The following is a 22,418-nucleotide window of genomic DNA, read 5'->3' as shown; positions in this document are numbered from 1 at the left end:
AGCGGCGCAAACCAGACAGTTAGGGAGGTGGGATTTTTTGGGGGGAGGCGAGGGGGATGCTGCGGGAACGGTGACGAAACTGCGGCCGTTGGTGTGGAAAGCCTCGGTGCCCGGGGCCGCTGAGGGCAATGGCGCCGCCCGGGGCTCCCGGGGGCTGCAGAGCGTGAGAGAAGCGGTCGTCAAATCCTCTGGGGGTTAGGGGCCACCATGCTTCTGTCCCATCGCGGGCTGCTGCTGGGTTTGGGGCCCTGTGGTGGTTTGTTAAGATGGAATCGGAGTGCTTCGCTGCCGGGCGGAGGGGAGAGAGGATGTGTTAGCAGAAAGCAGGCTGGGTGTATGAGGTGTTCCTGGAGGGAAAGGAGAGCGGTCCGTACGTTGCCATGTCTGAGGAGGACTTGTTGGAAGAGGACATTTGGGAGTACAAGTCCATCAGGAAGCAAAAGCAGCAGAGCGCTTCGGAGAGTCCCTCCGCTCCTCTGCAGAAAGTAACCGATGGCAAACGCAGGCCGAAAAGAAAGGGAAATGGAAATAAAAGGAAATCGGTGGGAAAAAATGGTACTCTTCAGAAAAGTGAGCCGAGATCGAGGCCAAATGAGGATCCAGAGCCGAGTAAAGATGACAGCAGCGTGCACTCCCAGGAAAGCGCGGGCAGCCAGGCAGAGCACGGCTCACAAAGTGCAAGGCCGGTTCACGACGGGCACTGTCCGAGCTGTCAGATGCCCTTCTCCTTGCTGCTAGTCCAGACACCTCGGTGGCACGTTGCCGAATGTTTGGATACTCCAGGATCCACTGAAAAAGGTATGAGTAGGGTAAGAAAAAAGTCTTCGGGAAACAACGTTAAACGTTAAACACATAATCCTGCTATTAGCTTTGGTTTTTGATACTTGGTTGGAAACGTGAAATGGTAGTTGGTATGATTTTTAGGAAGTTGTTACTGATCGTTTATTGACATTTTCGTATCAAATTTTCAGTTCTTTGTGAAGAACGTGGAAATCTGATACGGAAATTTTAGAACCTAATCTCAAAACTTTGTGGAGCATTGATAAAGATTCATGAGTGTTTAGCAAACCCCACTTTCACTGGCTTGAAGAAATCAAAGGTGTATATTTACCAGTCTAAAATAATGGAATTTGTTTCAATCATTCAGTCAGTGTTCGCCAAAAATCTCCTTCAGTTAAGACTTTACTACTTTTAACACAGAATTTCCTGAAGTATAAATGTCATTATCCTATATCCATGTTGATGTGTGATTTGTTCAGTTCTCTGAGGACAGCTGTAATCAGAGATCAGTCCATTAGGTTAATTTGCTTGAAACGTTAGCCGCTGGTCAAGTATGCTTTAGAATTTTTATCCAGAATTATACACGAACATTCTTGTATCATAAGATAACACTGTTTGGTTTTCAGTTCTGCACAAGAGGAATAGAAATGGAATCATTCCCATGACTAGTTTCATGTGAGGAAATACCATCTTTATAAATATCTGCAACTTGTCTTTTCATATCTTTTTTACTTTTCTTGAAGTTTCTTAAGAACGATGAAATCGGAGCCCTTATTCCTGATGTTGGCAGTGGTTTTGACGTGAGGCAGATGTGTTAACACCTGATTTCCATCTCTTCCTCCCATAATTAACAGATAAAAAATACTGATTGATTTGCATCTGTCTTTAAATTCTCAAAAGTTAGGCTAACAAACTCAAAAATGGTTATGGAACAGCCACAGGTCTTTTGTTGGCAAATAGATCCTGAATACTTTTTGGACATAAGTTAATACACGACAATTTTAAAATTTAACATGTAACCTAGCGGACAATTTTAAATGCAGTTTCAGGTTGATTCAGAACCTCGGCTTAGTTTGTTTTGAAACATCTTGGCCTTTTCTGGTGCTGTTGCTCTGAGATCATTGCTTGTGCATGACACAATTCGAAACTAGAAGCCATGTAACTACGTTAGCACAGTACTGAAAGAGGGTGCCGTGCCCTTCTTGTTAGAAGGGTGAATGAATTCAGGCTTAATGCTGTGTTAGTATCAGCCTTTCGGTTTTAGGTCGGAAACATTCTTGTTCTGGCCTTGTCTCTGGAAAGAGATCTGGCAGCTTGAAAATTACTTTTTACTTGTGCCTTCTCTCCTCCAATAGCTGCATTTATAAGAAACAATTTTTAAGCAGTATGCCATATGTGTTTTTTATTTTAACGATTATGCCAATTATATGTGCAAACTTATTAACAGAACTTCTCTTCTGACCTGTTTTCATAGAGTGTCCTGATGGCTTACTGTGCACTTCTACCATTCCATCTCACTACAAGCGCTATAGTCATTTCCTACTTGCAGCAAGCAGGGCGGGAGAATATCTGGTAGACTCTTCGGCGGACACTTTGGAGAGGAAGTCCACATGCTCTGCTGCTGCAAAGTCTGGTTGTTTCCCAAGTTATTCAGAAGAAATTTCACGGAATGAGGAACCATCTAATAATGTAAAAAACGTCCCAAAATATAAGTGTGCGCCAATGGTACAGAGCTCACCACAAAAGAAGTCTCTAAATATAACCAGTGAAAGTACTTCCTCTTTTGCACATGCTCAAAACCCTCAACAAACTTTTCAGCTCACACAAACCACAGATAATAGTTGTAAATTTGAATTTTATGACTTTGCGTCCTCTCAGGAAAGTGTTACAGGAGAGGATCTGAGTAGTCAAAAAGATACAAATCAGCCAAGTCTACTACAGTCAAAAGTGGACTTCAGTGACTGTGAAATTTCTTACTCTCCACTGAGTACTTGTGAGGAAAGCGAAGATGAAACTGAAGAAGAGGAGAAAAAAGTAAGAATATCACAAAATAAATTATTCAAAGTCCAGAACTTTGAAGATACAGAATCTGATTCTGTGGAGGTCAAAAAATGTGATGGATTTTTTTTACAGCAGAAGCCTCAGTATAAGCATATTGAACAGGGAAATTTTTTGTTAAAAAACCAACACTGTGAGGGAGTAAATACGTGGAACTGTCAGCATTATAGCCTAAGAACTGCTTCTCAGAGTCACATGAGCAGCAACTTCCGTAATTCAGCATGTGTAGGTAATCAGCATCAGCAAGAGACACTAGCGACAGACTCCTCTTTTCCTTTTAGTTGTGATGTACTTAAGGAGGAGGTTCAACAGCCAGGATTGATTTCCTTGGCTGCTGGTGCAGGTAACGCAGAGTTGAAAGGTAGTGGTGCTTGTGCTTTGGATTCTGTGTACGTGGGTCTTGCGGATACGCCACTGGTGTCCGTCGGAAAAGGTGCTGGCTCTCCTCCGTCACAAAAAAGTAGGGTTAGGAGGGACCCAAGTAACGTTTTAACCAATCCAGGTAAAATGGCTGCTGGTGCAATTGAAAAAGCTGCACGCCAAGAGAGCTTGCAGTCGGTAGTGAAGAAAGAAGAAAACCTTAACGCAGCTGGTGTATGCTTTCCCAGCCCTGTCTCTAAAACAGCGTCATCTCATTCTTTAGCAAGTGTGAATGCCAAATCCAGTTCTGCCAGAGAACTCAAACAAATGGACATTGGTGTTTTCTTTGGGTTAAAACCCAAAGTAAAAGAGGAAAGTAAGGAAGAGACGTGTTTGAGTGAGGAAAAGCAGACACCAAGTTCAGTAACTCCCAATGGAAAGAGGCCCAGACAGAAAAAAAGGAAAGCTGAAGGATCTGTGGAGGATGTAGAAGGAGCTGAAGAAAGTTCAAATAAAAACGGAGAGCTGGCAGATGTAACTTCTGGTGGCCAACGAAAGTGGAGAAAAAAATTTAGAGAATTACCTGCTACAGGTGAAGGAATAAGAAAAAAACAGTGCCCCTTCTACAAGAAAATACCAGGTGAGAGATAATTATTTCTTTTTGTAGCGATTAACTAATTTGGGTTGGTGTGTTGTATTTTTCCCTAATGTAAGCCTTCAGCATATTCACTCTCCATAGTCATTTAGACTGCAGTCTGTCACGACTTTTCCTTCTTCCATCCCAGTCAATGAAGTCTTGTTTAGGTGCAGATAACCAGAAGAAAGTGATTGTAGAACCAGAGTCAGCAATGGCCTCATCAATAAAGCACGCTGACACAGCCATCTCAGGAAAGTGATTTCAAGGACAGACTTTTGCATGTGTTTGACAGAATAAGAAACATGAGGAGTATTTAAAGACTGATTTACATTCTTATTTTTTTGGATATATCCCTTGTTAATATGCACTTCTTTTAATTACCAAATTTAATCTTCTACGTTGTTTCATTTGCCAGTGAAAATAGGGCAGTCGATAACAATTATTTCCTTACAGTAAGTAAAAAAAAAAAAAAATCATTTTGTATACGAAGCTCACAAATAGTAGAAATACGAAGTGCTACAACTATGTAAGCAAAGAAATTAAAACCAAGCAGAAGAATTTAGCTCAGAAAAACAGACAGGAATCCCTCAGTCTTCTCAAGCTAAATACAGAATAATACACCAGGAACTTTAAAAAACAAACGAAAAAAAACTTCACATGCTCACAGGTCTGTTTACCACTAAAGGATTTAGTCTTAGTAAGGTATCTGAGGAAGCCAAATAGAAATACATCAGTGATTCCGAGTGCCAAGCTGCTGCTTGAAGATTGACCTACAAGCCTCTGTGAGGTTACATCAGTATCTTGGGTTCCATGGGCTGAGAGCATTTCCCATATGTAATAAATGTGAGGAGCAGAGTTCTGTGCCTACAATGAAATTCTAAAGTTGCTTTGCTATTATCTATATTATTTTTTGTTCTCAATATTATTACTAGACTTGAAGCGTATTTTTGTTTTCTTTTCTTTTCATTTCGTTTCCATTAGCAGACCACTCTATTTTTTTTGGAGATGCAAACACTTGGAAGTTCGATTCTCCAGTGAGTAGAACTGTTTCTAGTTCTACTGCAAGATCTGGGAAATTTGCATAACAATGAAAAATATTTGAGTGCCACCAAATGCACTAGTTCTGTGCAGTATTTGGTGGTTTTACAAAAGTATAACCCAATGTGAAAGGACCATCTGTCGTACATTTACACGTTTTAAAAAAAAAAAAAGAAAAGAAAAAGATTTGCAGAGAAGAGAGCTGTCTTTATACAAACAGCACCTCACTGAAAATGTGGAATAGCAGCAAGTCGGTCAAGTTTCATCTCAACAAATTTTTTTGAAGACCCCGGATCGCTTACTTGGTAACTATATGGTAGCATGTTTTAGGAGGAATATTAACCATAGAGTAATCGAAAAATTACAGTTTGATCACAAAACGCATTTTTTTAAGCTGTCACTGTCCATTTTATCTTGTGTTAAGATTCTGGTTTTAGATTTTAATCCACACAAACTTTCAGAAATACCAGTTGAATGCAGATAGATGTTTTCTATTTGCTTAACCAGTTGCCATCTGTGTAGGATGGCAGCTGAACAACAGATATGTGGAAGGCCTTTGAACATATTTGCACTTGGACGCTTTGCTAAATCTTTGTTTTAATGAGAGAAAATCTTTTTTGTGACTGTTGACTCATATGCAAAACATGTTCATCCTTAAATCCTCCCTAAAACTTTATAGAGTGTAACTGTTCTCCCTTTTCAATCTGGAATAAATAAAAAAATAATAATAATGAAAAAAAAAAACTAGAAACTTGTTCTGAACTGTGCATGTTTACTGACGAGGTTCTTTTGCCTTTTTGCTGTAGGAACTGGTTTTACAGTTGATGCTTTCCAGTATGGAGAAATTGAAGGCTGCACAGCCTATTTCCTTACTCATTTTCACTCCGATCACTATTGTGGGTTGACAAAAAACTTCATGTTTCCAATCTACTGTAACAAGGTAAGGGCTTTCAAGGTTAGTGGATATTATCCAACTATTTGCAGCTATAATCACTTCTACAGTGGTGAAAATAAATAGAGGACCAGAAGTTCCATTGTTGGGACAGTTAGGCACAGTGGATATTTATAGGGGAATGTGGGATGCTCCTGCGAGAAAGCTTCGGGGTGACCTCATTGCAGCTTTTCAATGCTTAAAAGGGGCTTTTAAAAAAGATGGAGAGTGACTTTTTTTTCAGTCAGACAATGACAGGACAAGGGGGAATGGTTTTAAACTAAAAAAGGGGAGATTTAAGTTAGAAGTTAGGAGCAAATGCTTTGCTCGGAGAGAGGTGAGGCGCTGGCACAGGCTGTCCAGAGAAGTTGTGCATGCCCCATCCCTGGAGGTGTTTAAGACCAGGTTGGATGGGGCCTTGACCAACCTGATCTAGTGGGTGGCATCCCTGTCCACGGCAGGGAGGTTGGAACTAGGTCGTCTTTAAGGTCCCTTCCAACCCAAACCATTTTGTGATTCTTGACTAGTCAATCTGTAACAGATGTTCGCTGTGTTGTTCCTCCGTGTTGGCCTCCTCTTGGATTCCAACCCATAACCTGCTGACAGGCTTTCAGAAGTTTGTTGTTTGTTTTTTTTTAAGACAGCTTTTCTTCAGTTTGCTTTTTGAGAGCTGAAATGCTACTGAAAGGCTTGATTATACACGGGATCTCATAGTTTCTCTCAAAGCCAGAATGTCTGGCTTTGAGAGCCTTTGTTTCTAAAATAAATAAAGGCTTTTTTTAGATTCTGTTCCTATTCCATATTAAATCCTTTTCTTGTTACAGATAACTGGCAATCTGGTGAAGAGCAAACTTCGAGTCAAAGAGCAGTACGTCCATGTGCTGCCGATGGACACGGAATGTGTCGTGAATGGGATCAAAGTGGTGTTGCTCGATGCTAATCAGTATGTATCACTGCACTGGTTGTATAGAATATTAAGGATAGGTGTACAGAGGCAGTTTTTATTTCTGTAGTTCTTAGGTGTTAGTGGATCTGAAAAAACAAAGGTAGAAATTCTTCAGATACCTGACGTGACTTAGTAACGTGCATTTTCACTTCACAAGCAAACTAGGCGTGTAGAAACCTAAATTTATAGCAAGTAGCTAGCTTTTGAAATAGGTGAGTTGTTTTTGAAAATCAAACTTAGACTTTTTTGATAACTCTACCTTATTTTTATTTTTGCTTGTAATGAGTCCATTAGTGTTAACCACACATAGCTCCTTAATTTTTACACTTTTGAGAGCTTGGGTGATTTTCTACTGGTCTGGACACTTCAGTTTTTATTATCTAGCTGGGAACATCCTAGAACTGGTTATCAGATCTGTTAGGTTTCAGCTGAAGATAGTGAGATAGCTTCAACTAAAGACAGTGAGATCTTCAGCTAAAGAAAAATGTGGTCCTTTGGATCCTGAGAGAGACAAAACCTAGCCAACATTTTTAAATTTGAACAATAAAGAAAACCCTGTTGAAATCTGGAGGGGAAAAAAAAATGTCTACCATGGATTTGATGATAAAGGGTGAGATCTTTGCCCAGCATTACACTGTCAGTGTGTGGTAATGCTGGATTTAGGGTTCAGTAGCTGCTGGATTCTAGCCCCGTGCTCTTGCCATTCTGTCTCTTGGTACCTTATTTGGCTATGGGCTCGAAGAGAAGTCCTTTTCCTAAACTATATATTGACACACAGCACTGTGTCACAGCTGGGTTGAATATTACTTATCTTAGGATTTGTTTATAGTTGGAGAGATAAGATTCCATGAAGTCCTTTGAGAACCCTTTCTGGGAATGAAGGAAGCCTTGTTTCTTATGTAATTTGGACACTTTTCATTTTTCCTGTTTGCCTCCTTGATCCCCTGCCTTCAATTTAAAAGGCATGTAAACCTTAGGTACGAAGTTCAACTTCTTGGAGAGTTTACCAATTCTGTCATTTTAGCTCTGATTCATGCCAGTTTTCCTGGTTTCTGAGATTTCATTTACCCTTTACAGATGATTCATGTCCAAAATAGTCCCAGTCTGGTTTTCCAGTCTGCACTTGCCCTTCAGACAGCTTTGGTGAGGAACTGCAGAAGGCGCAGTGGATGCATTGTGGCCAGCACAAGAGTTGTATTTATAACCACTGAATTCTGGATGTTGGATGATGTTTAAAACCTGCAAATAGAGTTTAAAAGGAAATGCTTCAGTAAGTCCTCCAGGAATGAAGATACATCTGAAATAATACAATAATGTTTCTCCCAAATAAGAATGCTGCTGCTTTTTGGTGTGCTGTTTCTTCTTTAAATCAAGTCTAATAGAATCTCAGAGATTGCAACTGATGAGGCAGCATCTTTGTTGTACCTAGAAGAAAGAACATCCCAAAAAGGAAATAATGCTTGATTACATTATTGTTCGTGATTTTTCTTCTTTCCATCTCAGCTGAGAACTCAAGGCTACCTTGAGGCAATAAGGATAGCTTTAGAATTCCTTTATAAAACAAGAATTTCTAGCTAACTTAGGCAGCGTAGTAGCTGTGATTTTAAAATGCTGTTCTGCATCCTTTCATGCCACTGGAGAGTGGTTTATCTCTTATCTTAAGGCACTACACCTGTATAGAAACTAACATCATTTGCGTGGGGTTTTCTTGTTTTTTGTTTTTCCTTTCCAGTTGTCCAGGTGCAACAATGATCCTTTTTTGTCTGCCCAGTGGAACTGCTATCCTGCACACAGGAGACTTCAGGGCAGATCCTTCTATGGAGCGCTATCCTGCTTTGATTGGTCAAAAAGTCCACACCCTGTACCTTGATACCACGTAAGCTGCATTTAACGTATATTTTTTCAATGTAATGTTCCTCTTTTCAGTTTAGTAAGACTTTAGGTGAACCACATAAATGTAAGTATAAATGACCTTACCGTTTTAACACTTGTTAGCTAGTGTTATATAAAATCAGGTATTTTTTGAAAGTCCTTATATGTCTACCTTGTTCATCTCCTATGCTGTTACATGAGAGATTAAAAGTGGGTGTTGGAAAAAATAGTGAAGTATTTGTTGAGATGACCATCTTATTTATACATGGTATTAAGTTCTGGGTTGCAAAATTTGTACATCAAGTGTTCAGCTCTAAAACTGGAGGATCGTGGAACGTCGCTTTTATGAGTATTCAGCTATATTATGAAAGGGTTGGGGGGGAAGAGAGAATTCAGAGAGTGAAAGAATGCCAAATGGTTGTCACTTATCCAGGTTTTCATTAGACCTTTCTGTGACTCATGTATATAAAATTGTTTTTCTGTGTATGATGACTAATGCCCAGCTGCAGTCTTTCATTTCTCTTCCATATGTTTCTGCGAATGAATAATGCTTTATGTTATGGTTTGTGTGCATGAGGAAAAATAGACATAAGGATGTAATTAGTACGTGCTACAAATATCTAGCTTGAAAGAGCACTTGGTATTTATAGAGGAAAAAAGCTACAGAATTGAGTGTCAGTGTCAGACAAGTGAATGGTTGTAGGGTTGTACAGAGAAGACTGATGTACTCAGTGTAAATTTTATTCCAACAGTTTCATCTGAGCACTTCAGTGGTTTCTAATAAATAGATTTTAAGTAGACTGAAGTTATATTTCAGAATAGCATCTTTGTCATTACTTTGTGAAAGTGTACGTGCAATTTGGAGGTCCTTCTTGGTAAATTCAGATGTCTTCTGTCTGGTGTAATGAACTGGTGTATCTTGTTTCCATGCCCCAGATACTGTAGTCCTGAATACACTTTTCCTTCTCAACAAGAAGTTATCCAGTTTGCTGTCAATACTGCCTTTGAGACAGTGACCTTAAACCCACGTACTCTAGTTGTCTGTGGCACCTATTCCATTGGAAAAGAAAAAGTTTTTTTAGGTATGTAAAAAAAACAAAACTGTAACTCATCAAATAACTAAATAAATGTCTAAATCAGTGTTAATGACCTTTTTCTTGAAAGATATAAAAGGTGTCTTAGTGGTCAGATATTGCATTAAGAAATTAAACACATTTAATAATCGTACTGTTAGTACTTTATTTTTCTAATCAGTAAGTTTAAACTTTCTGATAGAAATATTTTTCTGACGTTTTTACAACCACCACGCCCTACACACATACGCAGAAGGCAAATTTGGATACCAGATGAATGGACCTGTTTGTTGGATTGTGGCGAGAAAAGGGCTAAAGACAATTTAAAAGCATAAATGACATTTTCAGTTTTAATAATCTCATTTTGTCAGAGAGAGCGGGGGGGGATGTAGTTATTCTTCAACTTCTATATTGCTAATGGTTTTTCCTTCCAGGTCTATATTATGTATTTTTGTGACTATGTATAGTAATCAGTTCTAATGAAATCTGTTTTACCACAGCATTCCCCAAACCAAAACACATCTTTTCTGTCTTAATGAAAATCTTGTATGCTATGCTTCACTCAGTTACAGTGTTAGACAACAAATTGATTGCCCAGATGTATACCCCGGAGCAGGCAGCTGTGTACCATTTGTGATTTGAGTATATTTGAAGTCATCAATACAAGAATTTCACACTGAAATTTAGTTTATTTACATTGTTTGTAGCATATTCCAAAAACTAAGCATTTCTGGCTTATTTGAAATAAATAACAATTCACTCCAGTAACATTTTAGCAAAGAAATACGACTTAGAACTTATCAAAGTGCTTCTATTCTCCTTCTCTTTCCAGTTGTCATACTAAATTCTGGTACTAAAAAATATGTTTAACAGCCATTACAGATTTCTCTTCTTAATTTTAGGATATGAAATACTGTTCATCTTGTTGAATATGGATTTTTTTTTCAATATTAAAAATAATTGTAGAATCATAGAGTATCCCAAGTTGGAAGGGACCCACAAGGATCATCAGCTCCTACTCCTGGGTCTGCGTGACACCACCCAGAAAATCAGACCCTGTGTCTGAGGGTGTTGTTCAAACACTTCTTGACCTCTGTCTGTCTCAGTGCTGTGACCACTGCCCTGTGGGGCCTGTCCCAGTGCCCGACCACCTCTGGGTGCAGAACCTTTCCCTAACCCCCAGCCTGACCCTCCCCTGTCCCAGCTCCATGCCGTTCCCTCGGGTCCTGTCGCTGTCTCCAGAGAGCAGAGCTCAGCGCCTGCCCCTCCGCTCCCCTCGTGAGGGAGCTGCAGGCCGCCATGAGGCCTCCCCTCGGCCTGCCCTGCTCTGGGCTGAACAAACCAAGGGGCCTCAGCCGCTGCTCACATCTTGCCCTCTAGGCCCTTCACCATCCCTGTAACCCTCCTTTGGGCACTCTCTAACAGTTCTATGTCCTTTTTATGCTGTGGTGCCCAAACCTGCACACTGCACTTGGGGTGATAATCCAGTGCAATAACTAGGAATGTCTCCAAAACAAGTAACAAAATAGCTCTTACTTTATATTTTTTTTTCTGCGTGTTCAGTTGTTTGTTTATTTTTTTTCCAATTAATCCTAAAGCAATCGCTGAAGTTCTGGGCTCGAAAGCAAGCATGTCCCGTGATAAATACAAAACACTGCAGTGCTTGGAGTCAGCAGCTGTTAATTCCCTCATCAGTGTGGACTGGGCTGGTACTTTGCTTCACATTCTTCCCATGATGCAAATTACTTTTAAGGTAAGTTCTGAAAATATACTGTTAGTTAACTTGCTAGCTAATCTTACTGTTGGTTCCTCCCAGCCAGTGTTGTTTGGTGCTTTTTACCCTCTTGTCAGATCATATTTATTTAGTAGAGTTTTGACATACTGCAATACACTGAAAATGAAATGCAATTAAGCATTAATAAATGTCTCCAAACGTGATGCACGGAAAGTGTAACTTCAGTACAGTGCTTGTACAAGATAAGGTAAGGTTTGTTCAAAGGCTTGCTCTTTGCAGGGCTTTTTGAAGTAGGTTTATGTAATGACTTCAGGATTTATCCTATTAGCAATTAATATATTTTGACATTGAGTCCTTGTTTTGAGCCTGTCTTTTACTTTGTGTGATGTAGGAGAAGACCAGAAGGATTTTCTGGCTGAGACTTCCTCTGTTTTGAGGCAGCCCGTGAACATTTCCTAATTTCAGCCTGATGTTTGACATGAAAAAGGAATAGGGTTCTCCATGTTCATCTCTCAGGTCAATTTCCTCGGATTTACAATCATACTTTCATTTGTTAAAAGCATATTCTTTCTGCTCCTGTGCTGAAGAATGTGGGTATGGATACTTGGGGATACACATGAGAATACAGATATTGGAAAATCAGTGAAAAGCCTTCCATAAACAAATGCACTCAGTAAATGAATTGAAGGACACTTCATACATACACATGCTTTAGTTTTTCTACACAGAAGAATCTTCTGTTATTTGTAGCAAAAGCAAGTAAAGCAGTTTTTGTTTAAGACATTATTTCTTCTTAGATGACTCTAAATACACATTTCAGTCAAGAGATTTGAGACAGTAGGATTTTCTTGTTGAGAGCTTCTGTGGGGATTTCTTAGTTAGGAAAGGTGATTAATGCCTGGGGGGGTAAAGGTGTTTCTAAATAGACCACAAAACACAGAATGGCATTAAGGCAAAGCAGCAGGCTCTAGTTTAAAGGTAACCTGAAAGACAGAGAAACAGTGGTCACTTAGGCCTCACAAACTTTTGGATTTATTTTGCTGCTTTAGTGCGGGCCTGCTGTGCCATCCCAAGCAAATTCTTCAGAGCAAGATGGTATTTAGCTGCAGACTCAGTCAAGGTCAGAGTTGACCTAAAAAGGAGAAAAGGAGGCTGTATGATTTGGACAGGAGCTACAGGAAAAAGAACTTAGTGTTTCAGTATTCTAAGTTGTTCTATAATCTTTTCCATACTGAGACAGGAAATGAGTGATGGGAATGTATATGGATTTTTTTTTACGTGTTGTCTTAATAAACAGCGCTATATGTTAGTTTCTTCTGCAGCTTTTTGGCTTGTTACATGATTCTGCTGCTGCATCCCAGTGTGTGTGGAGTACTCACATAGTTGGACTTTTTTGGGCAGAGGGCGTGATTATACCACAAGGATGTCTTACGCAGCCTTACTTCTCAGGGTGAGGCAGTCGTATCGTGTGCAGGGGCTCATCTCTCAGAGTGGGGATTCTGGACAAATTTACAGCGTGCCAGAAGCGATGCCTGGACCCTGCAAAGGGCCAGGAAGGGCTAAAGGCACAGAGATGCAGTGGACAGAGATGGGAGGCCTGGTGTAGCAGCTGTGGTCCTCTGCACTGGGACTTTCACTTCATATGTGAAGTTGTTGAAATGTTGTCTCACCCTCTCATTACAAATTTTGTGTCCATGTGAAGAAGGCATCCAAGTGGTCTTCCGGAGGCTAGGCTTCTGATGAGGCCAGTAACTAGGTGTGAATGCCCTGGTGAAATGTAGTATCAGTAAACTGTGAGAATGTTAAGTGCTTAAAGAGGAGTTCCCATCGCCATTTATCTTATTTCTGCTCCGGTAGCATCAGTAAACAAGAACTCAGAAAATAGTATTTCAAGAATTACCTGATCAAGTACTGTTGACTTTAGCAGCACTAGATAACAGCCTGTCGTGATTGAAGGAGCTTGATTTAGCAGTGAAATGTATTTTCCATTTTAAAAGGATGAAGGTTTAGAATAGTGTTGGCCAAAGAAATAAAAGAGATTGGAATGTGTATTTAAAGTGAGCTTGATATGAGCAAACACTGTAGCCATTTGTTTTGTGGAAAGAGGCCCTCTTTTCTACAGTGCATGTATGTTTCTCTTGAAACAAAAACAACATTTTATAAGTTAAAAGTTGGGGCTTCTGCCACTTGAATATGCAGTGGAAGATTTCCAGAGAACTGGGGTCTTCAAGTCCATGCACCTCCTTCACGGTGCTTAGCTCCGTAACGTCATTCACTGAAAATTGAGGGGAGATGTACAAAAGCGTCTGTGATTGAAATGCACAAATTGTTTTTGATAGGATTGAAACTGCATCCTTAGTGTGAATGTTGCACACTTGATTTATAACAAAAATCGAGAACAAATTAGCATTGGTTAATATCATAATTGTTGTATTTGAAGTACTGTATTTAGATCTCATGAAGGCAAGGGGAGGAAATACAGTTTTTGTGAATAGTTGCCTTAAGCTCTGTCAGTTTTCTTAAATGAAGTGTGAAGAAGCAGGCTGCTGCAGTTGTATTTGTAATCTAGTGAAGATTGGACTTCTGCAGTGCATTAAGAGCCGTGGAGGCTGGCCATAATTCCTGTCGCAAGTGCAGTGTGTTGTGGTAGGGTGTTTTGTAAGTCTTTTACGTGCCCAGATTGATGGGCTCTGTATGTTGCTACTGGGCAGTGTACTGAAGGTGCTGCTAAATGTAGCAGTGTCGCAGGCAGCTTTCCACTTCTCTGTGTAATGACTTTCAAGTGTCTGGCAGGGTGGTTAGTGTTCTGTCACAGCCTCCTCATCTCCACCTCCCTCCCCTTTTTTATTCAGCAGTCTTAATTTTTTGTGTTCCTCTTCCTGCTGCTGACATAAAGTTTATGATTTTGAGTTCTAAAATCTCCTAAGTCTTTCAAATGAAGAATATGCCTTTAAGGTTTTATACAGGACACATGAAATTGATTTTCTGCTTTTGGTTTGAAATAATACTGACTTCACTTCATCCAGGAATAAGATTGTACATTCCTTATACTTCTTTCTCATCTTCTTCCTGATCCTAGCTTAAACAACATCGAAGGCTAACTTAGCCAACTTGAAAACTATTTAAATTTCAAATTATTTTTTTCTTTTTTTTTAAGAGTGAAGAGATGAGAGCTAGTTTCCTTCCTATCATGACTGGAGACATGATAAAGCACAGTTAGTTGTCAGAGCAATACTGTACTTGTGCACTGGCTTGCTGCAATTTTTTGGGTAGTTTACTTAATCTTTGAGTGCTTCTGGAAACAAACGGATATCAAGATGTCAGTGGTACTTTAAATTAACCAGATGATTTTGCATTGAAGCTGGCTTTTACTTTCTTTTATCAGAACTCAGCTGCAAGAGTGCTGACCTCCAGCTGAGCGAAGGAAATGAATAGCTTGAGGACAAGATATACAAGATGTAATTATGCCTCGTGTTCTGATTTGTAATGCGTAGCTATTAATATGCACTTGTTCAGATGAAGCAGTTGAGATCCTAACGTACAAGGTGTTCTGCAAATGTAAATATTTATCATTATTAATTTGAAGGCAGGTGGTATTTAAAAGAAAAAAAGTCCTTATCAAAACATGAAAAAATAAAATTTAGTCTGAGGTGTCTCCATCATAAAATCTCCAATCTTTACACTGAAGAGGCATTTAATGGGACTCAGTATGTGCTATATTCTTTTAACAGGGCTTGCAAGACCACTTAAATAAGTTTTCTGAGAATTTTGATCAAGTTCTGGCTTTCAAACCTACTGGATGGACCTACTCTGATTCATGCCTTTCTCTGCTGGATATCAAACCTCAGACGAGAGGAAGGATCACCATTTATGGTATAAGTGTGGTAAAGATTCAGTGCATCTGGTTGTGTGAATGATTTTCTTATTTTTTGTTCTGGAAACTCCTACTGTTCATTGTAACTAATGCTTTTTCTGATAAATTCTTGAGAAACCGAACAGATGGATCTCTCCAGGAGAACAGTAATCGAGGACACTGTAAACGTAGATTTTTATGTACATTTTGCTCATGTCCTCCTCTTGCAAAGGCTTTTATATGATATTTGCAGAAACTTCAAGGATGAAATCTTGGCCCTAGTGATGCCAGTGGCAATGCAGTTCCAGAGCCAAGATTTCATTCCATACCTTGCTCCAACACTGGGGAGACTGGGGATGTTTCTCTTCCTCTTATTTCTTTTCAGTGCATGGAATTTAATCTCTTAAAAACTTTAACATTCATTTAATTGAATGTTAGATACTGTTCATTTTGCACAGATGATTGATTTGTTAACATAATGCAAGGTAAATTTTCCAGAAATAAAATCTGGATTTTCATTTTACCTTAGCTATAAGATTTAGATCTCCAGTTTGTTGCCTTTTTTTTTTTTTTTTTTAAATAATTCAAGTTTTTCTGAGCTGAAAGTTTGCAAAAGTATTTTGGCAAGAAACTAAGTGGACTGATAGATCGCTCTGATTTGTTTTATTTCAGGAATTCCTTATAGTGAACACAGCAGTTACCTGGAAATGAAGCATTTTGTTCAATGGTTGAAGCCACAGAAAATCATCCCCACTGTAAATGTTGGTGACTGGAGAGCCAGAAGCTTGATGGAAAAGCATTTTAGAGACTGGATGACTGAGGGCAGTGGACATAAATAATTATAAAGAAGAATGTACATTTCAAAAGAGGTAGGCTGAAGGGGAAATTGAGAGTTCCTGTGAAATTATGTTTAACTTGTCCTTTTTCCATGGAGCTCTGTTTGGGAAGGACTACGCTGCCATTCTCCTGAGAGAGCTGGATTTGGAGGGGGGGGAAGAGCACCTTGTTTTCTGATGTACCTACTAATTTATTTTCCCATAACTTAATAACTTGTTTGCAAATGTATTTTGCAGTTTATTCAAATCTAACTCTTTTTTTTCCATTCTTAATTTTTCCTCAGATTATGGAGATTCCTAGATGTATGATGCTGGGAGTGAAACCACCTCCAGGTTCATCATTTTGGAAAATAATTTATTGCAATAAATGCAACAATATTATGCTTACGTCACATGCTGCTAATTCAGGCTTCAGAGAAGCTCATTCCATGAGGCAGAACTGGCTGTAGTTACACCCACAGTTCAAAACTTGTAAGAAGTTTACCTTATGACAGAGGATTGGCAGAGGTTTCTGCAACATACATACTTAGAAGAATGAATTTTATAAAAGATGTTGCTACCTACATTCTACTCAAGATTTTCTATGTTGTTTTTTTTTTTTTTTAAATAAAGAACCTCCGTGAAGCCTGTGTGTTCTTTCTAAGAGCAAAGTACATTTCTTTTCAGTACTGTAGTTGCTAATCTGAGAAAAGTCTTTAATGCTTTCAGTGAACATGCCATATATGTTGCTTGTGTTGCCCTTGTAGTGCAAATTCTCAATACGTGGTCAAAGCACTGGAGTGCTTCCTCTTCATGTAGTACAGAGCTTCTGGGTTTGCAGGGTTGTATGTACAGGTTTGCCACTTGAAGTCTGGAAAAACAAGAAAGGTAAATAGTAGTGCTGGCAACAGAAAACTCATTTTCACTTTGTGTTTTCCTCCTGAATCCTGACAGATTCTTAGTGCTGCTTTTTCTGTATCTGCTTAGTATTTATTACACTGAAGTATGTAGTTGCATGCAGGCACACAATTGTAATTTTAAGCATTAATATAAAAGAATGCCAAAGTTTCAGGACTTAAACAGAAATTTGGATCATGCATAAAGAACCATCCTTCAACTCTCTGGAATGGCTAATCTGAAGTCTTCAATGCCTTTTCTGTCAGGAAAATGCTTATCAGTGTAAGTATAAACAGATCCGTGTCTTTGAATGATGAGCTCTGTAATGTAAAATCACTTTTTATCTTCTCAGAGAAATAACCGTGCAACACTCTGACAGAAGAAAGTTCTTACACTGATTCACGATTCTTTCAGTACATTCACTGAAATACGACATTGTTAAATGGTTCTGTTTAAATTAGGCAATTAAAGGCATCTGAAGTTTTTATTCTACATAATGCATTATGCTCACTCCCCTGTTCATTGCCTTGGATTCGGCATACTCATTTCTACAGTTCCAGTCCATGTTGGAGTAGGTGTGTTAAAAAATTATCTGTTAAAGTGCTTGCAACTACAGAGCCTGAATTACTGTCTCATGTACAAGTAGGAGCAAATTTGGGGGTACAGCTTGATAAGTGAATGCTTCTAACAGTTCAATCGTTTAGGAATTGTTTGTGGTTTTGGGCTCCTGTGTGTTTTTCTTGACTTATTTTGCACAAAGTATGAGGTGCTGGAGTAAGCACACTGAGGTCAAAATGGTAATCGCAGCTCTGACATCATCATGCTTCCATAATTGCATTTTCAGGAATGAATATCTCTACAGAGAATGAGTATGTGCGTGGGCTCGGAACATGCTGGTGCGGTTACAGGTTTGCAACTCAATTAGTTAGCCTTTATGCAAATAGTAGCAGAGAACCAAAATAAACTGGCTTTCACTGCAGATGGTAGGTGAGACACCTGTTGCCTCACGGTGGCTCTACCTTGTGCTATCGGTTTCTACGCTGTTATCTACAGTAAAGGGTTGTGTGGGTGTGGTTTTTTTTTGGGGGGGGGAGAGGGAGAGGCAGGGGGCTAAAGCAAACTTATTTCTGGAACTAACCACAAAAATGTGTCTTGGAAGATGCTGCCATTGACATCTACGAGATTGACTCAGTTCATATTGTTCTGATTTGGAACAGATGCGGATAGGCTCACAAAGCAAAAGCAGAAGAGGAATGGCTTTTGTACCAGATTCCTTTTTAGTCTGTATGTGCTGGAGTCTGTTTTCAGTTGTCTGCTCTGCTGTAGGTATTGGTGCATCAGCCCTCTGGTTGCTTTCATTCCTCCTCCTTTCTGGTTTGTATTTGTACTTCTACCAGCTGTTTTTCAAGGGTAGCCTTGAATTCTGCAGCATTTCATCCTCCTTCATGTTAGGAGCTCTCCATGTTACCATTTACATGGCCTCCTTCATATGGAAAAAAGTCTTCTCAGAATCCAAACTCAGGAAATAAAATATTGTTTTTATTCTCCATATTGTAAAGGAAGAAGATTAATAACAGGATTAGATTTCTTAGATTGCCAAGAAGGGCAGAGTAACAGCTGTGGAAAACCATTTAATTAAACAAGATTTTTGTGGGAAGATTTATTGCAGGACCTTTTCTCTTTCCTTTCCTAGATTGTTCCTCGGGAAGGCTCTCTGATCGCAGCTGATTAAGTCCTGTAGGGGGCACAGACATATGATAAACCTTATTTCAGAGTTGCTCAAGTGTAATTAAGTAGGACTTGGGGAGTCCTAATGTCCACTTTTCCTAATGATGGAGAAAATGCTTCCTGTCTTTAGGCAATGTTGACATGAGGGATACATGATTGGAGTGGAAAAAAAAATGTTATTTTGGTTACAAGTGTTCACTCTAACTGAAGATACCACTTTCTCAAAGTCAATAGACTGGAGGTTATTTGGGCTTTCTTTGTTAAAGCAAGATTTGACTCGAGTCCCCTGTGCAGGGGGTAGATGAGGCAGGCTCTGTACTTACCTCCACATCAAATGAGTGTCACACGTCAACATAAATAACAGATTTTTCTAAAGCAAGATGGGCTTGTGAACACCCTGGATGTTCTTCTAATTTGTTAAGTGCTGACAGACTTGGGGCAGAAGGCAAAGCAGGCAAAAGGGCAGCTGTAACCTTCTCAATCAGTGCCCACTCTAAAGGATCACTTTGTATTTCCCATCAGGACTCCCTGCTCTGATTACATATCACCCTAATAGGCAGATAAATGAGCTAAAAGCAACGCTGTTTGAAAAGGGCAGCAGGAGGGGAAAGGGGAGAGGAGGAAAGCAACGTGCTCAATGCGGCTGAGTCAGGCATGGGCTGTGAGAAACAAAAATCAGAGTGCTTGGTGCTTTCCATGCACACCTTACTGCCCCCAGGCACGCTGCCTGCAGGCTTCCACACTTCAAAGGGGAGTCACCACCACGTACCTGTATGAAGCCAAGAAGCAGTCCCAAGGGCCCAGAGGAGGATTCCTCCAGCTGGTTTGTCTGCTCCCTGATCACCAGGGAACACAAATAGAGAAATTATTGGGTATGTATTTGAAAAGGGGCTCATCACATGAGTGAGTCTGGACTTTCGGTCTGGTCTCCCACCTGCATTCAGCGCATAGTGTGAGGTGCTGGTGGGTTAAGAGTGAGATCCTAAATCTCTGGCCAGCACAGCCACCGCAGGCTCATGCTTGCTTTCAGGCAGAGAGGTGCTGCACGGGCGGACCCGTTCTGCTGTGGTGCCAGCAGAAGCCTGGGAAGCCTCGTGTGGAGCTGCAGCCTGCAAAGGCAGACCCTGCACCGCCTGGGTGCCTTTCCTGGTTCCACTTTCCCTGAACCCTTACCCACTGTTGTACAGTGGCACCTCATTATCGAATCTCCAGCAAATACTTTGGCAGGGAAGGGTCTTTTCCACTCGGTCACATTTACATGTGCCGTGGTATCTCCGGGCAGATAGCATCCTGTTTGTGCCAGTTTCCAGCAAGTGCTTATATAAAAGAGTTTTTAAAAATCCTAAATTTTCCCATTTTGCATTTGAATTTAACTTTATTCACCTTTCCTTCTGTGCGCTGTATTGGTTGTTATAGATAGAAGAGGAGAAGATGCACCATTTCAGGGAAAAAAGACACATGAAATGTGCATGTGAGGCAAGGTGACACGAGGACACAAATGCAAACAGGGTGACTTTGGAGCTGAGTTCAGCAAGATCAGGGCTGGCGATGAGGTTCTGCTCGTGCTGCCTCCCACCCCTCCTGGCTGCCCACCAGCCTTCATGCAGGGAGACGCTGGTTTTGGTGAACCATGTTGCGAGAAGCAAAACTTACTTTTTCTGGTCACTCCAGTCATTTGTGAACTCCTGGCAGAGACCACAGCACCGCCAGCAGCAGGCTCCAACCCGTGTTTCAGCTCCCGTTTTGGAGAGGAGATGGGTTGGTGTGTTTATCCCAGCAGGGCTTCCTCGGCCAGGAAGGCAGGTTGGGCCTCACCTGGTGTCCGAGCTGCGTTACTTGCTCAGCTCTCCACCCTGCTTTGGGTTGGATCTGCCTGAACCAGGGAGCTGCAGCTGAAATCCAGTCCTCTGTGCTGCTTCCCAGGCCGAGGGAGTGAGCTCTGGGGCAGAGCAGAAACATGGTTTGCCTCTAGGTCCTTCATGGTCACTCATGGAAGAGGTAGCGCCTCCCAGGACTTTAGCAGGGCCTGTGGATAGCTGGGGCAGTGACTGACAGCTTGGGGGTCTGAAATGGGGCTCTGAGTGGTGGGCAGGGACACTGGGAGCTACTGGGGCCTCCCGAGAGACAAACGTCTCCAGCAGTGTGTAAAGGTGCCTGGATTTCTGCCCTGTGACAGCAGGCCCTCTGATTTTGACAGCAGAGACAAGGGGAGAGGAGCAAGGGTGGTACGACAGTGGGTCACTGCCTGATGGCTCATTAGGTAACAACTAACTACCAAAGCACCCAAACGGAGGGACAGGGTGGGGGAGCAGGCCACGGCCTGATTTATATCCCTTCTGTCAAATGCCACCTGCATGGAGCTGTCAGTGATCCACTCACTCGTGGGTGAAACCAAAAGGTCCATGGAAGAGCCCGGTGAACCATCAGGCACAGCACACTCACAAAGCACCTTGCCCACCAAGTGACCATAATCAAGTCATTTCCTTTCTGTTGACAACCCATTTCTTTCTTCCTTCTTTCTTCCTCTCCTTTTTAACCCCTTGGGGAGTACCGGTTGTGGTTTGGGATGCTAGCGTGCAAGCCAGAGTCCAAGCCAGCAGCAGATACCATGTAGAGAAGGAGCTCATTGCACCACAGAAAGTTCAGGAAAGGCAGCGAAGGGATCTGTGTGCACCTGGAGCAAACAGGACAGTGGTGAAGCTTGCCAGAGCAGCCATGAAATGTGATGCTTAATCAATTGGGGAAATTTCGGGGATTTCACAGTGACAGAACTGAATGGTCAGTGACTTACTTTCCAGTCAAAGCCGGCAGATGTGGAGGCTCTTGTTTCCTGGTTTGGTGCTTTCCAGTTCCTTCTGGGGATGTTTACTCAACCAAGCAGCCTGATTTCTATGCCCCCTGGGGACAGAAAATTCCTTACCGTTGTGTGCTATAAACTTGGCTGCAGCCCCAAGCTGCTGTTTAGGAAGCTCTGGGAATGAGCACGAGGAGGTAAAGGTGCACAGGAGCCGGCCAGGCAGGATGGCCACTTGCTGAGATGAGGCTCAGATCATGCCCTCAGGTACACCTCCATCTGCTGCTTTTCTTTTCTTATTCTTTACAGATGTTACAATAGCGCCTCAGACCTGGGACAAACCAGTTCCATGCCAGGAGAAGACCAGACACTGTGACCTAACAGAGGTGCAGGAGACTCACAGGTGCACTTCAGGGGCCTGGGGTGGTTGGTGTCCCAAACCTGCAAGGGGTCCTGCAAGCAACCAGACCACTGAAGTAGCACTCAGGAGTTATCCCAGAGGTTCCTGGCCAGCTGGCTGCCCAGTAGCTCCTGGACGAGACAGTTGCCTATTGACTTTGTTCTGTAGGGGTACACTGTGTTATATTATCCTCCTGTCTTCTTGCTGCAGTGCCAAAATCTCTCTGCACTATTCCTAGCCTCTTGATCTCCAGCATCAGCAGGACTTAAACAAGACAAGTACAAATGGATGGAAACTCTCAGGGTGCCAGGAGATGTTGATTTTAGCAATGCTTCATCACGCTGCCAGAGAGACTGGACACGTATTTACTGTGAGTTACTTTGATGCTTCAGCTGGCCTTGAAGGGCAGGAACTGCTGCTTGTCTGATGCTAGGGAATAACCTTAAGCTGTTTTTTAGTGTTTTTGTTGTTGTTGTTGTTGTTGTTTTGTTTTGTTTTTCA

General features: G+C 41.1%; 1 protein-coding gene and 1 long non-coding RNA gene across 2 annotated transcripts; both read left to right on the top strand.

The window, feature by feature from the left end:
* The first annotated feature begins 61 nt into the window (after positions 1-61).
* On the top strand, positions 62-16,742 carry DCLRE1A (DNA cross-link repair 1A). The gene is made up of 10 exons (XM_040563390.1): positions 62-798; positions 2,255-3,838; positions 5,680-5,813; positions 6,629-6,747; positions 8,483-8,626; positions 9,559-9,704; positions 11,294-11,448; positions 15,162-15,303; positions 15,956-16,152; positions 16,404-16,742. Exons 1-9 carry the CDS (start codon positions 381-383, stop codon positions 16,120-16,122), a joined length of 3,009 nt encoding a protein of 1,002 aa, XP_040419324.1. The 5' UTR covers positions 62-380; the 3' UTR covers positions 16,123-16,152; positions 16,404-16,742.
* A 2,646-nt stretch (positions 16,743-19,388) lies between these two features.
* Positions 19,389-22,418, top strand: LOC121073139. Its single transcript, XR_005821523.1, has 3 exons — positions 19,389-19,595; positions 21,827-21,903; positions 22,128-22,418. It is a non-coding gene; the product is annotated as an uncharacterized LOC121073139 (long non-coding RNA).

Source organism: Cygnus olor, chromosome 7, assembly GCF_009769625.2.
Source record: "Cygnus olor isolate bCygOlo1 chromosome 7, bCygOlo1.pri.v2, whole genome shotgun sequence".
Lineage (NCBI taxonomy): Eukaryota > Metazoa > Chordata > Aves > Anseriformes > Anatidae > Cygnus > Cygnus olor.
The sequence above is the reverse complement of the archived record's forward strand: the minus strand, read 5'-3'. Positions and strand labels throughout refer to the sequence as shown.

What these genes read in the sequence shown, in the direction of transcription:
- DCLRE1A (XM_040563390.1), top strand. Translation starts at nt 381, where the DNA reads ATGTCTGAGGAGGACTTGTTGGAAGAGGACATTTGGGAGTACAAGTCC. An exon ending in TCCAGGATCCACTGAAAAAG is followed by an intron (nt 799 to 2,254) that starts GTATGAGTAGGG and finishes CTGTTTTCATAG; the next exon opens with AGTGTCCTGATGGCTTACTG. An exon ending in AGGAAGGATCACCATTTATG is followed by an intron (nt 15,304 to 15,955) that starts GTATAAGTGTGG and finishes GTTTTATTTCAG; the next exon opens with GAATTCCTTATAGTGAACAC.